The sequence below is a fragment of the Monodelphis domestica genome, chromosome 8 (assembly GCF_027887165.1).
Source record: "Monodelphis domestica isolate mMonDom1 chromosome 8, mMonDom1.pri, whole genome shotgun sequence".
In the NCBI taxonomy this organism is placed as follows: Eukaryota; Metazoa; Chordata; class Mammalia; order Didelphimorphia; family Didelphidae; genus Monodelphis; species Monodelphis domestica.
Genome location: NC_077234.1, coordinates 83936442 through 83950025, shown reverse-complemented (window position 1 = coordinate 83950025; position 13584 = coordinate 83936442). Strand labels below are relative to the sequence as shown.

The 13584-nt window shown below is 35.2% G+C and overlaps 1 protein-coding gene across 1 annotated transcript in view; it reads right to left on the bottom strand.

Annotated features, from left to right (window-relative positions):
• The window catches only part of PLEKHM3 (pleckstrin homology domain containing M3), a 248881-nt gene that overhangs the window by 111480 nt on the left and 123817 nt on the right, over positions 1-13584 (bottom strand). The window contains exon 6 of the mRNA XM_001365586.4: positions 3636-3699. Within this exon, the coding sequence (XP_001365623.2) occupies positions 3636-3699 (64 nt within the window). The remainder of the gene's footprint in view (positions 1-3635; positions 3700-13584) is intronic.

Here is a 13584-nt window from a genome sequence, read left to right as displayed (position 1 = left end):
TTATGTATTGTATGAATTTTGTCCATCTTGACAAAGAAATAATGTTAGATGCTGATCTGATCAACATTTTGCTTTGCTCAGATATTGAATAAACCACAATAAGGAAACTTTACTTTTGGTTAAATAGATGATGAAGTTGGGTACAGAATGATCTATGCAAGCAGAATCTTATCGTGCTGATAAATACCAGTCAATAGTCAGGAGCCAGATAACTATATCTTTCATAGGACATTGAAGTTCACTCTGATTGCTAAGCAATAACTAAATATTTTGGCTCTTAATATTTTACCTCCCCAAAGATACAGTTACCAAGTAGAATAGGTGATATGGGGCCAAGATGTCTGAATACAGACTATTAGATTAGATTAGTATGAAGATCTCAAAGTAAAGGAATTCCTTTAATATAACATTAAAATTGTTAAACTAGATTAAGATTCTTATCCAAATAATAATTTAGTCATGTTGCTAATGTTAGATTGTCGCCTTTACAGTAGAAACTAACAACTAACATGTATATTATACTTTTAAAAGTGCAAATACCTTATATATATTATGACTTTCATTTTTGTGTATGTATCTTGGCAGCTAGGTGTCTCAGTGGAGAGACAGATGAATGATTCAAGTTGGGCCACTGTTATCAAGCAAACCACGAAAAAGGTAGGTGATCTAAGATGACAAAACATTTTTTGGGGAAAATTTGAACCAATTTACAGGATGGCCTTTTCTAGCACCCATGAAGCCTTTCAGCAATGAAATATTCTCTTTTCTTTCTTGGAAAGGATATGCCTTTCTCTTCCAAATGAACCTTTTTTGGGTAGAGATATAGACAATCTGATTAAAATTTATTCATCAAAGGGGTTGTGGAAGGAACCTTTCAGAACTGATAGTAAGAATGTATACAGATCAAAAGCTAAATCAAATTTAGCACTCTTATAGAAGAAGTAATTGAATTAAACTTCCTTTGAATATGTTTGGAGGTCTTGTAAAGATAGGCACAAAGAAATAAGTTAGAAAAAGCTATCAAATACAACAGATACCTTGTGATTCTTGCCTTTCCCCTACCACAGGGAGTTTGATAAGCTGTTGATTGCCTCTTCCACTTTACTACTAAGGTTGAGAACTGATTAAACAGCTCCCCTGGTTCTGGGGGCTAATAGTCTGGGTCTACCAAGGTGACTGACTGCTGCTTCTGATTTAAGCTGCTTGCTATTTAATGGATGGATTATTAAAGAACAAACAGCAGGACACAGAAAAAGTCTTACAAAGATGGACTTCTGCAAAATGGCTACAACACTTAACCACTTTAACATTAATATAGAATTACTTCTATTCTGCCTACTTCATCTGATAACAAAACTTGGTTTTGAAAAACTTCTTCAAAGAAAATTCACTCTGTAGATTTTTTCCAAGTAATTTCTAAGTATCTATTAGGAATTTTAAAAAGTAGCTCTTTTAAAAGAGCTACTACTACTGTGTCCCAGGGTCAGGTATATAAACAGAAAACTATCAGCTTTGTAACAGTGATTATTTCCCTGATAATCATCTGGATAGAAAATCAAATTATGAATACTTTTGTTTTTCTCCTTACTAAGGAATACTCTTCAATCACATGCTAAAACAAAAATGATGTCCATTCTTGCAAGCCTCAGATACTGCAGCAGAAAACAGAGATCCTTACCAAGTCTCTGCTTGCTATCATGAAGGTATCGTAATTTCTATGCTTCATAAAGCTGATTCCCTTCAAATAACTTTGAAGAATCTTTTGCTCACTCCAAACAGGAAAAAAAATGAATGCCAACCAATCAAATCAATATTTGCAGAAAACCTATTGTGTGTAATAAGACATTATGTTAGGTACTGATTGGGATGTTAAAAATGAATATATATATATAACAGGTCCTTATCCCTCTAGAAGAATATAAGCTCTTTGGGTACATGGCCTAGTTGGCTTTTTAACTTGTATTCCAAGGCCTAGCATAATACCCTGTGTGGTAAGTACTTAAGCTATGGCTAGTGAATGGAATTATCCTTAAGGAGCTTATCATTTATGTGGGCAGGTAAAGTACATATTCTCAAAAAATCAATATCAGGCAAGAGAAGATAAATGGATGAGTGGTAGGGACAGTAAGTTAAATAGGAATTCAGAAGCTAAATTGAGCATTTCTAGCTTGGGGAAGCATGGGAGGATTCATAGCATAAGTTGGCAATCTTATCTGAATCTTGAGGTTTCCAATTGGGAACAAATGGAATAGTTTGAAGAAAGATAGAGAGGCCTGACAGTCCAGGCATCTGTAGGCTAGAAAGGGCAGTCAAGTTTGGTTGAAGATAATACTTCATGTGGGTAGTGTTGGAAGATAAAGTTAGAAAGATAAATATGAGACAAATTTTGGAGAGCCCTAAATGTCAGAAAAAGAAAAAAATGAGAAGCCTTTGAAGGTTCTTGAACAGGGGACATAACAGGAACAAAGCAATGTTTTAATATCACTCTGTAAGTGAGTGGTACCCAGGATAGCTCAGAGGATGAGAGGGACCTCTTCTCAAAGGAAAGATACAATAACTAACCTTCTTTCTTTCTAGAATAATTGTTCTTCAACTTTGTAAAAATGTTTTATAAATGATGGGCACAGAAAATGGAACTTGGGAATACCCAAAATGGGAAATCTTTAATAACCTCTAAAACCTCAGGGTTGTGTCCATGTGTGGGAAGTTAAGCAGGAATGGAAAGGCAAAAAACAAACAAACAAAAAAAACCCAACAGAAAAAAGGTACAGAAAATGGCAAAATAGAAAGGAGACAACTTTAAAGTGATTAAAATACTTCATGTTGAAACATTTATTTATTCTATTTCTTGACAACATACTCATTCTTAGGGCCTCAGACTTTGGCTTCTACCCACATGTCACTAAATTGCTTTTTCCAAGGTCACTGATGATTTTCTTCTAGTCAAATATTTTAGATTCCCTTCCTGTACTATCCTTAATTTTCTGTTATTAAACCAAGAGATAAGTAGAATACTGTAGGTATAAGATAACTAGATTGTAGCAATACTTCTGGAAAGGTAGCCTGTAGACTATTCTTGTAGAGAAGATGTAGAAATAGAATTTAGATAATAATATAACCAAATGGCTTCAAAATTTGTTGGAAGGCCAAGCTTAAAGAGTAATTGGTTCAATAACATCATGGAAAGAGGTCTCCAGTGGAGCACCACAGGGATCTGTTTGGGCTAATTTAAACTTAATGGTAGGAGAAATATCCCAGTAATTAGAGCTGTTCATCATCTTAGGGAGTCTAGTGGTAGATGACCTAAATAATTAGGTAAAACATATTGATTTAAGGACTTTGAATAAGCTTTGTTTTTTTTCCTGGCTGATGACTGGTTATATTTTTCATGATCCAATAAGATGTGAAAATAAATTTTACCCTAATATATTTTCTTAGATTTTCAAAATTTAGGAAACTAAGTGCATATCAAATGGCATAAGAGCCATGCAGATTTTTTTTTATTTTTTTACAAGAATGAATTTTTACCTCAATAAAAATCCACTGAATTTGATGAGTCACCATAAAAATTTGTAATTAGCAAAGGAGCAATTTTTCTAGAGAGAAGGTGGAAACAACACTTTAGTATAACTTACTTGCTGAAGGTCTGCAAGAGAGTAAAGATGGATCTGTTGAAGGAGGTATTCTCTGGGGAAAATTCTGAAAACAAAGATAACAATATGAGTGGTTGTTAGACTTAGTCACAATATATAATTTTCCTTGGGATGCTCTAAATCCCGCAAAACTAGTATTTCTGCCTGGATATAGTGCTGATAATGGATGGAAAGTAGCTAGTTAAACTTTTTAATTAATGAATTGTCCTATTTTTCTTGTAAATGACAAGGCATAGGCTACATAATAAACCTTCAAAAACAAACTACATTTTCATATAATAACTAAAAAGCTCGAGTCAATAGGAGAAAGGGAAATAATACATAAAATACTTAAAGAGTAATCTACTGAAGCACACAAAATACTTGTATATGTCCAATTATAACATGTTATATAAAGAAATCAAGAACAACTTAAAAACTAAAGGAATAGCAGTACTAATGTTTGGGCTATATTGATATAACAAAAATGAAAATACTATCAAAGTCAATATACCATTTTAATACTATAACAACCAGACTATGAATGTGATGCTTCACAGAACTCAATAAAATAAAATAATTTAGTTGGAGAAACAAAAGATCTATATCTTGGGAAATAATGAAAGAAGTTAGGGATGAAGGAGACAAAGCACTTCCAGAATTCAAATCACATCATAAAGCAGCAGTCACACAAACCATTTGGCATAGTTAAACAATGGTAGATCAAAGGAGATGACTAGACAAGGAGAATCAGAAACAATAGAATTTAATGACTGTTTTTGATAAATTGAAAAATAAATTACTTAAGAAATAGATTTCTTTTTGACAAAAACCACTGTGAAAACCAGAAAGTGATATGGCAAATACCACACCTAGAACAACATCTTAAACCATATTATTACACAATAAATTCAAAATGAATATATGATCTTAAAATTAAAGTTTATACCATAAAAAATTAGACTACTGCTATTGGTAGGAGATATATTTTCAACTAAACAAGGAATAGACACAATTATAAAAGATAAAATGGATAACTTTGATTACATGAAACTAAAAAAACCAACTTCTATATTAATAAAATTGATGCATCCAAAATAAGAAGGGAAGCAATCAAATAAGAATCATATTTCTTTATATCATATTTCTCAGGAGATATATAGACAAACAAACATGTATAGTCATACATATACATATATTTGCAAATATTGTATATAATATTTGTATATATTACATATAAAACCATATATAAAGTCATACCCCAGCAGATACATGATATGGATAGTTCTTAAAAGGAAAATTGCAAACTATCAACAACCACTTGTGTCTTTAAATTTAAATTTATAATTTTTTAATGGATACATAAAATAAAGAAGTTGCTTGGAAGGAGAACATAATCAACTACAACTTTGTTTCTCTGTCTCTCTTGTCAGGGAAAAAATGAGGGTGATAATGGCTCAATTTCAGAGAAATAAATGTGCCTTTATCAAGCTCGGAAAGATGTCTGCCCTAATTTGCCATTATATAGGTGGCGTAACAAATATTCTCCCAGAAAATGTAACAAATAAAGAATCAGTCAAGAATACTGCAAATAACAGCTAGGAATGTTAATACAGGAATGTTAAGGGGAGAAATTAGGATACAGTATCTCCTTACTGCTCCATGTAACTGGTTTTGGCCTGCACAAGGATAACTGCCAGAGACAAATGTAAGACCAAACCAAAACAAAACCCTCTATTTAACAACTATTAAGGTTAAGGAAAGGTAAGGAAAGGTAAACAAAGGTTTTTGGGGATTAGGATTCCCTAATCTAAAAAGGGCCTAAATTTATCCTAGTATCCCCTGGTCCTCATGAACCTGCTCCTTGCTCAGGGTTTCCTTTGAACTCCTTATCTATCGCTAAAAAAACCCAAAACTATATTGAATAACCATATGCTAATTACTGTCTCCATAAATTTCCTTCAGCTTTGAATCAGTTGGTAGTCTTCTCACCCTCAACCAGCTACTAGGCCTCAGGCCTGGTCAGGCTTCTGGGCCCAAGGACAGGCCTCTCAGCCTTGCCTCACTTTGCAGCCACATAGAATGGCAAACAGTCTCTCTCTCCTCTTAAATCTATATTTAAGTTACCGTCTTCTTAGATCTCTTTCAGCTTTTAACCAATTCAGTTATTCATTCACTCTGCCCACGGCCAGCCCTTTTGGGTATAGCAGGGCTTTAGGCCTAAGTAGGCCTCAAAATGGCTTGGCCCTCTCAGCAGTCACTCAGAGGAAAAACAGTTTCTCTCTTTCTCCTTTCTATTAATTTCCCCCCACAAACTTATTACAGATACTCTAACTTGTTCTCCTCCTTCTCCTGCCACTGGGTTTTTTCAGTATTCCAGGGAACAGAAAATACTAGAAGTCCCCTAAGCCAAAAACCACAAGGAGCCCATTGGAAGTTGGAAAACACCAACTCACTCCAGCTACCCAGAATTCCAACTGCCATTCTACCCAAGATTCTGTCTGGTCTTAAAGAAACCTTACCCACTATTCTTTACCCTGTCCTTAGCTGCTAATTAATCCTAATAGTGGTAACAATGTGGAAGGCTGGTACAGAGCTAAAGAGTTTAGGACTAAGCAAACTCCTAAGCTGGAAGGTTAATTAAAAAACCAGAGTAGCTTTGCAACCCTCAAATAAAGAGATGTGAGAGGAAAAACCCAAAACCAATCTCACCTCAAAGAGATATTACAATTATTTTTTTAAGTATCTAAAGAAGAAATGTGACTTCTAAGAGTTATTTAACAGTTTAGGCATACACAAGATGGATTTTATAGTGCTGAATAGCTTATTAAATAATTATAGTTTGGTTGATCTGCAAGGAAAACAAAACAGAAAGAACCTCCTTAGTTCTGAATAGGACATCTTCATTTACCTATTTGGTCATTTCCACAATAACAAATTCACATGTACGAAGTATCATTTTGACAAAGTAAAACTCAATTTTCTTGACATTTCCTATCTTCACCTAGAGAGAAGGAAGCTGGGATAGAATTGATCCAACTATTCTTTTTAAAATGAGACATAGGGGAAGCTGGGTAGCTCAGTGGATTGAGAACCAGGCCTAGAGATGGGAGGTCCTAGGTTCAAATCTGGCCTCAGATACTTCCCAGCTGTGTGACCCTGGGCAAGTCACTGGACCCCTGTTGCCTAGCCCTTACCATTCTTCAGCCTGACTCCAAGACGAAAGGTAAGGGTTTAAAAAAAAAAAGAGACATATACTCTCTGTACATTGGCCACAATGAGTGATGAGGGCTCTTAAGGTAAGAACAATTACTATTGTAAACCGTAGTTGAGGAAAATATGGGGAGAAATTTTTCTCAGTGCTCTAGTAGATCCTATTTTTGAGTCAGGTGGTTTCTAAGTTCTTTCTTTTTTAAAAAACATATTATTAATAAACCCAGTTGAGTTAAATTTTAAATACGATTGAGCACTAGTGAGGGAACATAAACTGCATGCATGGGCTAAAAAACAAAACACACACAAAAAAACTTGCAATATAAGGCCCCAAAGAACTGAAAAGCCAAAGGAGTAGACTCAAGTGGACTATGATCAGGTCACATGACCAATGAGATGGAGGAACAGACTTTTTCTCCTATTTTCATGAGCTCTCCAACTTTTCCAAAATAGGAATTATGTGTAAAAATGATTTTAGCTGTCTAGAACACAGAGAAATCAAACAAGGTAAAACCCAAAGAACTAATAACAGAGAAGAATCCCCACTCCCAAATCCTCTGTACTATCCTTTACACTTCCATCAGCAAGGCTTCATGAACCAGTCTACGAGCTTGCAATAGAATTCAACTTTATTAAAGCAACTATGCCCTCCTCAAGTGCTACTGGGGTCCAAATGGCAGGTGTTTACATGGGCTCAGACAGTGTGACAGTACTCTGTACAGCAAAAGAACTTGACCAGAAAATGGAGGAACAGAATGAAAAGGGCAGGACACATATGTGACTAGGTGGCACTCCCCCATCAGGCCTTGAGAAGAGAGATGGGCATCTGGATGGGACCAATTGTATCCTCCCAGGAGTCAGGTGGCACAGAGATTGAGGCTGGTGAATCATAAATTGGCCAGAAGGGGAAAAGGCTGAGATGGCTTTTGAGGTCCATCTCTGATGAGAAAACTGTTGTCAAAGGGGAAGAAGTCAGAAAGTGAGCAACAGAGGAAAATAAGCTTAAAAAGACTAAAATTGCCAAAGATTTCAGGGGGAATAAAATTCAACTAAAGCCCTTGAGCAGATAAACTAAAGGGGAAGACATTAAGAATAAAAGGGAATAAGGCTTCCAGATCAGGTAAGAGTTCTGGTATTTATGAATAAATATTGCAGGATGAAGGAAAAAGCATCAATACATGATTAGGAACAGGACCCTGTGGATTGGTAGGAAGGAATGGAACCACATCAAGGTGGTCCTGGATAAATTAAAAGAGAAATAAGAATTGTGAAAGCAGAACTTTTGGAATACACAGCAAATAGAAAAACTTGAACCCATAGAGGCAAGTCTCACAAAAGAAACAAAAGAGAAGATAATTGATTGGGTATGAAAAATCATGGAAATGAAGGGCAATTTGGAAGAAGAGAATAAAAAATAACATTAAAAGAAAGTGTGATATTCATACAAGCAAAACAATGATCTCAGAGACTGAATAGGACAAATTAAAGCTTAGAGAGATCTCTGAACATGACAAGTTAAAAACCTGAACACCATAATGCAAGAAACTGCTCCCCACCCCATAAAGTGCTAATATAAAGAATCCACAGAATACTTCCAGGAGGCACCTATAAAGCAAACTACAAGATACATACTAGTGAATTTTAATAGTTCAACTGACAAACAACAGATTCTGTAAGTGACCAGTAGAAAAAGAAAACCCTTCAAATTATAAAGGAAAGGAAATCTGAATAACATGACTATTCTGTCTCTACCATAAAATAAAGGCAGAAATTAAATGTATTCTGAAGAGCAAAGGAGCTCAAGATGTAGTCCAAGGGGGCCTACTCTGGAAATCTGGGCCTAATCATAAATGGGGGGAGGGGGGGAAAGATGGCTATTCTATGAAAATAGAGGCATGAAAAATGCCTACAAAGAAAATCAGACCTGAAGATATTATTTGTTTTTCAATCACTCCAGACAATACAAATTCAAGAAGGCATAGATAAAGAGTCTTCTAGGACCACAACAAAATAACAATAGTGATAGAGATTTCTTTCTAATGTACATGAAGAAACGAGTATGAAAGCAAAGGTCAAAAAAAGTAAATGGTGGAGAAGTCATAAAACATCATGAACTAAACTTCACAACATTTTACCTACAGGTGAATCAATGTTTTTTTGTGGGCCTAAATCACAGAATAGTAAGCTCCTAAAAGAGAGGGAGAAGGCAGAGAGAATCAAGTCACCACTAATGAACAATACTATGAAAGACTGGAACTTTAAAATAAGTGTCATCTGCAGAGATCTATAGCTTAAACTAAAAAAAAAAAATCATTTGTGTTTTGGTATTACCAGTACTTAGCACAATGTCTTATATTCTTTTTATTCATCATCTGAGTCCTATGTCTAATTCTAGGATTTACAGTTTAAGGAGTTGGATAACTTCCTGTTTCTTGATAGCATACAAGTCTTATTCCCTTGAATATATTTGTATAGCAATGATTCATTATTATTTTTTTATATTTCTATTATTTTTTTTGTTATTCAGTTGTGTTTGTTTATGTACAACTCTTTGTATCTCCATTTGAGATTTTCTTGACAAAGATAATGGAATGTTTGCCACTTTCTTTTCCAGTACATTTTACAGATAAGGAAACTGAGGCAAACAGGGCTAACTGACTTGTCCACGATCACACAGCTAATAAATGTTTGAGGCCAAATCTGAACTTAAGAAGATAAGACTTCTTGACTTTTAGACTAGCACTTTATCCACTGTGCCACCTAGTTGTCTCATGTATTGTTTGTTGTATTTTTTCTATTATAGGTGATTTTTCCAAATGTGTTTGTACTGTCTACCCTTTCAGATCATGGGTTCCAAGGGAAAGAATAATGCCTATGATTTCCCTCTGAATTATTCCACAGAACCTAGTACTATGATTTCCATGAGGTGAGTATTTAATAAATGTTGACTGAGATAATTATAGGATTGGAAAATAAATTTACCTTTAAAGGTTTATGGTTCAAGGCTTATTCCTTGAGAAAAGAATAACAGTTTTAAAAGAATTACCCCAGAGAATCAATCAAAAAGCTAGTTGAAATAATCAACAACTTTAGCAAAGTTGCAGGATACAAAATAAACCCACATAAGTCATTAGCATTTCTATATATCTCCAACACATCTCAGCAGCAAGAATTAGAAAGAGAAATTCCATTTAGAATCACCCTAGACAATATAAAATACTTAGGAATCTATCTCCCGAGACAAACACAGGAACTATATGAACACAACTACAAAACACTCTCCACACAACTAAAACTAGACTTGAGTAATTGGAAAAACATTAACTGCTCATGGGTAGGGCGAGCCAATATAATAAAAATGACCATCCTACCCAAACTTATCTATTATTTAGTGCCATACCCATTGAACTTCCAAAAAACTTTTTTACTGAACTAGAAAAAACCATAACAAAGTTCATTTGGAAGAGGAAAAGATCAAAGATATACAGGGAAATCATGAAAAAAAATTGTGGAAGGAAGGAGACCTTGCAGTCCCAGATCTCAAACTATACAATAAAGCAGTGGTCATCAAAACAATTTGGTACTGGCTAAGAGACAAAAAGGAGGATCAGTGGAATAGACTTGGGATAAGTAACCTCAGCAAGACAGTCTATGAAAAGCCCCAAGATCCCAGCTTTTGGGACCAAAACTCACTATTTGAAAAAAACTGCAGGGAAAATTGGAAGACAGTATGGGAGAGAGTAGGTTTGGATCAACATCTCACACCCTACACCAAGATAAACTCAGAATGGGTGAATGCCTTGAACATAAAGAAGGAAGCTCTAAGCAAATTAGGTGAACATAGAATAGTATACATGTCAGATCTTTGGGAAAGGAAAGACTTTAAAACCAAGAAAGAGCTGGAAAAAAATCACAAAATGTAAAATCAATAATTTTGATTACATCAAATTAAAGTTTTTTTGTACAAACAAAACCAATGCAACCAAAATTAGAAGGGAAACAACAAATTGGGAAACAATCTTCATAACAAAAACCTCTGACAAAGGTCTAATTACTCAAATTTATAAAGAGCTAAACCAATTGTACAAAAAATCAAGCCATTCTCCAATTGATAAATGGGCAAAGGACATGAATAGGCAATTTTCAGTTAAAGAAATCAAAACTATTAATAAGCACATGAAAAAGTGTTTCAAATCTCTGATAATCAGAGATGCAAATCAAAACAACTCTGAGGTGTCACCTCATACCTAGCAGATTGGCTAACATGACAGCAAAGGAGTGTAATGAATGCTGGAGGGGATGTGACAAAGTCAGGACATTAATGCATTGCTGGTGGAGTTGTGAATTAATCCAACCATTCTGGAGGGCAATTTGGAACTATGCCCAAAGGGTGATAAAAGACTGTCTGCCCTTTGATCCAGCCATAGCACTGCTGGGTTTGTGCCCCAAAGAGTTAATAAGGGAAAAGACTTGTACAAGAATATTCATAGCTGTGCTCTTCTGTGGTGGCAAAAAATTGGAAAATGAGGGGTTGCCCTTAGATTGGGGAATGGCTAAACAAATTGTGTTATATGTTGGTGATGGAATACTATTGTGCTCAAAGGAGTAATAAAGTGGAGGAATTCCATGGGAACTGGTTTAGTGGCAGTACATTGATCCTGAACAACTTGGAGGAATCTACGAGAAAAACCACGATCCACATTCAGAGGAAAAACCGTGGGAGTGGAAACACAGATGAAAAACAATTGCTTGATTACATGGGTCAAGGGGAAATGGCTAGGGACTTAAATTCTAAATGAACATCCTAATGCAAACACCAACAACACGGAAATAGGTTCTGATCAAGGACACATGTAATACCATGAAATTGGATGTCAGCTGCAGGAAGGGTGGGGAGAGGGGAGGGAGGGAAATAATGTGATTCTTGTCACCAAGGAATAATGTTCTAAATTGACTAAATAAATTAATAAAAAAAATTAAATAAAGTCACAGGCCGAGAGTTTAAAAAAAAAAAGTATAAGAACTAGAATTGGTCATTATTAAAAGATGATGACCAATTCTTCTTATTTACTGAAGCTAGAAGTAGCAGCATGCTAGCAATAATTAAGTAGTGCTTAGTTTATGAAATCAGATATAAGGAAAAATTTCCTAACAGGAAGAAGTGTTAGATGCCAAAATGAGTAACAAGGAATATTATGATACCAAGTATTAAAGGAGATTTCTATTTAAAGGAGAAGGGGGGAAAGATTCTCTCATGTCTAGGATGATTTTAGGTTATCTGAAAGCAGAGTTACGAACAAGATGACTTCTTAAACTCCCTTCTGGCAGTGTGCGTTTATGAATCTTACCTCTCTGCTTCTTCCAAGTCAGACTGAATTTGCAAGATTGCTTTTAAAGTTCTCCAAAGAAGTTTAAATAGAACATTAGCAAAGGAAATATAGAGTAAAAAAACAATTGATAATAGGACTAAGAAAACCATGATCAGTAACAACTTCCCTATTGATTTATACTGGTCTACCCTAGGTAATAATTAGACTTAAGATTCTAACTTCCTAAATGCTTGCCTGGAACTCTACTACATCTGGGGTAGGATGACGGGTTGTAGAGAGATCCCAAATCTAATGAGGAAAGATATTGATGCCATAAAAGCAGCTTTGGCAGTTGTAGGCTTCCTTTAGAATCTAAGGTTCTTACAGTTCACAGTACAAAAAAGGAACATGGATGAATTTCTACTTATTTTGGGGAAGTCTAGTAAGGGAACTACTAAGTAAGTGAATATTGACTTAGGACAAATTCAATAATAATTTAATTAAAAAGCTTGTTGCCAATTTCCTTTAGGCTAAAATTTCAGTACCATTTCCCCCTTGATTTTATACAAGGAAATTTGTTCAGTCGTGTATTAAAACTTTAAGGTTTAGGGGGCAGCTGGGTGGCTCAGTATATTGAGAGCCAGGCCTAGAGATGGGAGGTCCTGGGTTCAAATTTGGTCTCAGACACTTCCCAGCTGTGTGACCCTGGGCAAGTCACTTGACCCCCATTGCCTAGCCCTTACCGCTCTTCTGCCTTGAAGCCAATACACAGTATTGACTTCAAGATGGAAGGTAAGGGTTAAAAAAAAAAAAACTTTAAGGTTCAGAAAACATTAGAAAACACTATTTAAAAAAAAAAGAAAATACTGGTTAAGGTGATAAATCAGAGACCCCAAATCTCATAACTAAATACACACCATCTTAAGACTTCCTGGCAATTTGCAACTTCTGGCTCCTTCCAATAACCTCTCTTATAGCAACAACTCTTTCAAATAAAAAATATTTAATGCTATCTTTCCACTGGAATGAAAACACAGGCTTAACAATTTCCTTTAAGCCCTAAGAAACTACCCCAGAGGGAGAGATCTAAATGTTATCTCATTTAGTATCTTCTGGCAAAGAGGATCTCTGTGGCAAGTGAATGCTCCTTGTGCCCTAATCAGATTGTACTGCTTTGCTGATTGCTTCCTCAGTATTAATTGATCTCTTTGTATTCAACGTGTATTTATGGTATGTTTGCACACTATTCATCCAATAGGTAATTACACTAGCAATAATACTAAAGACATAGCACAGTAACCTGTTTTGGTCTGACCCTCAAATCAAAACAGAGATAAACAGTAAATACTCTGTAACTCCTTTGCCAATCCAGGAAAATCATGTTAGTTAACAGGTGGCACCATCAGGTTCTTTGGTTCCAAAGACAACTA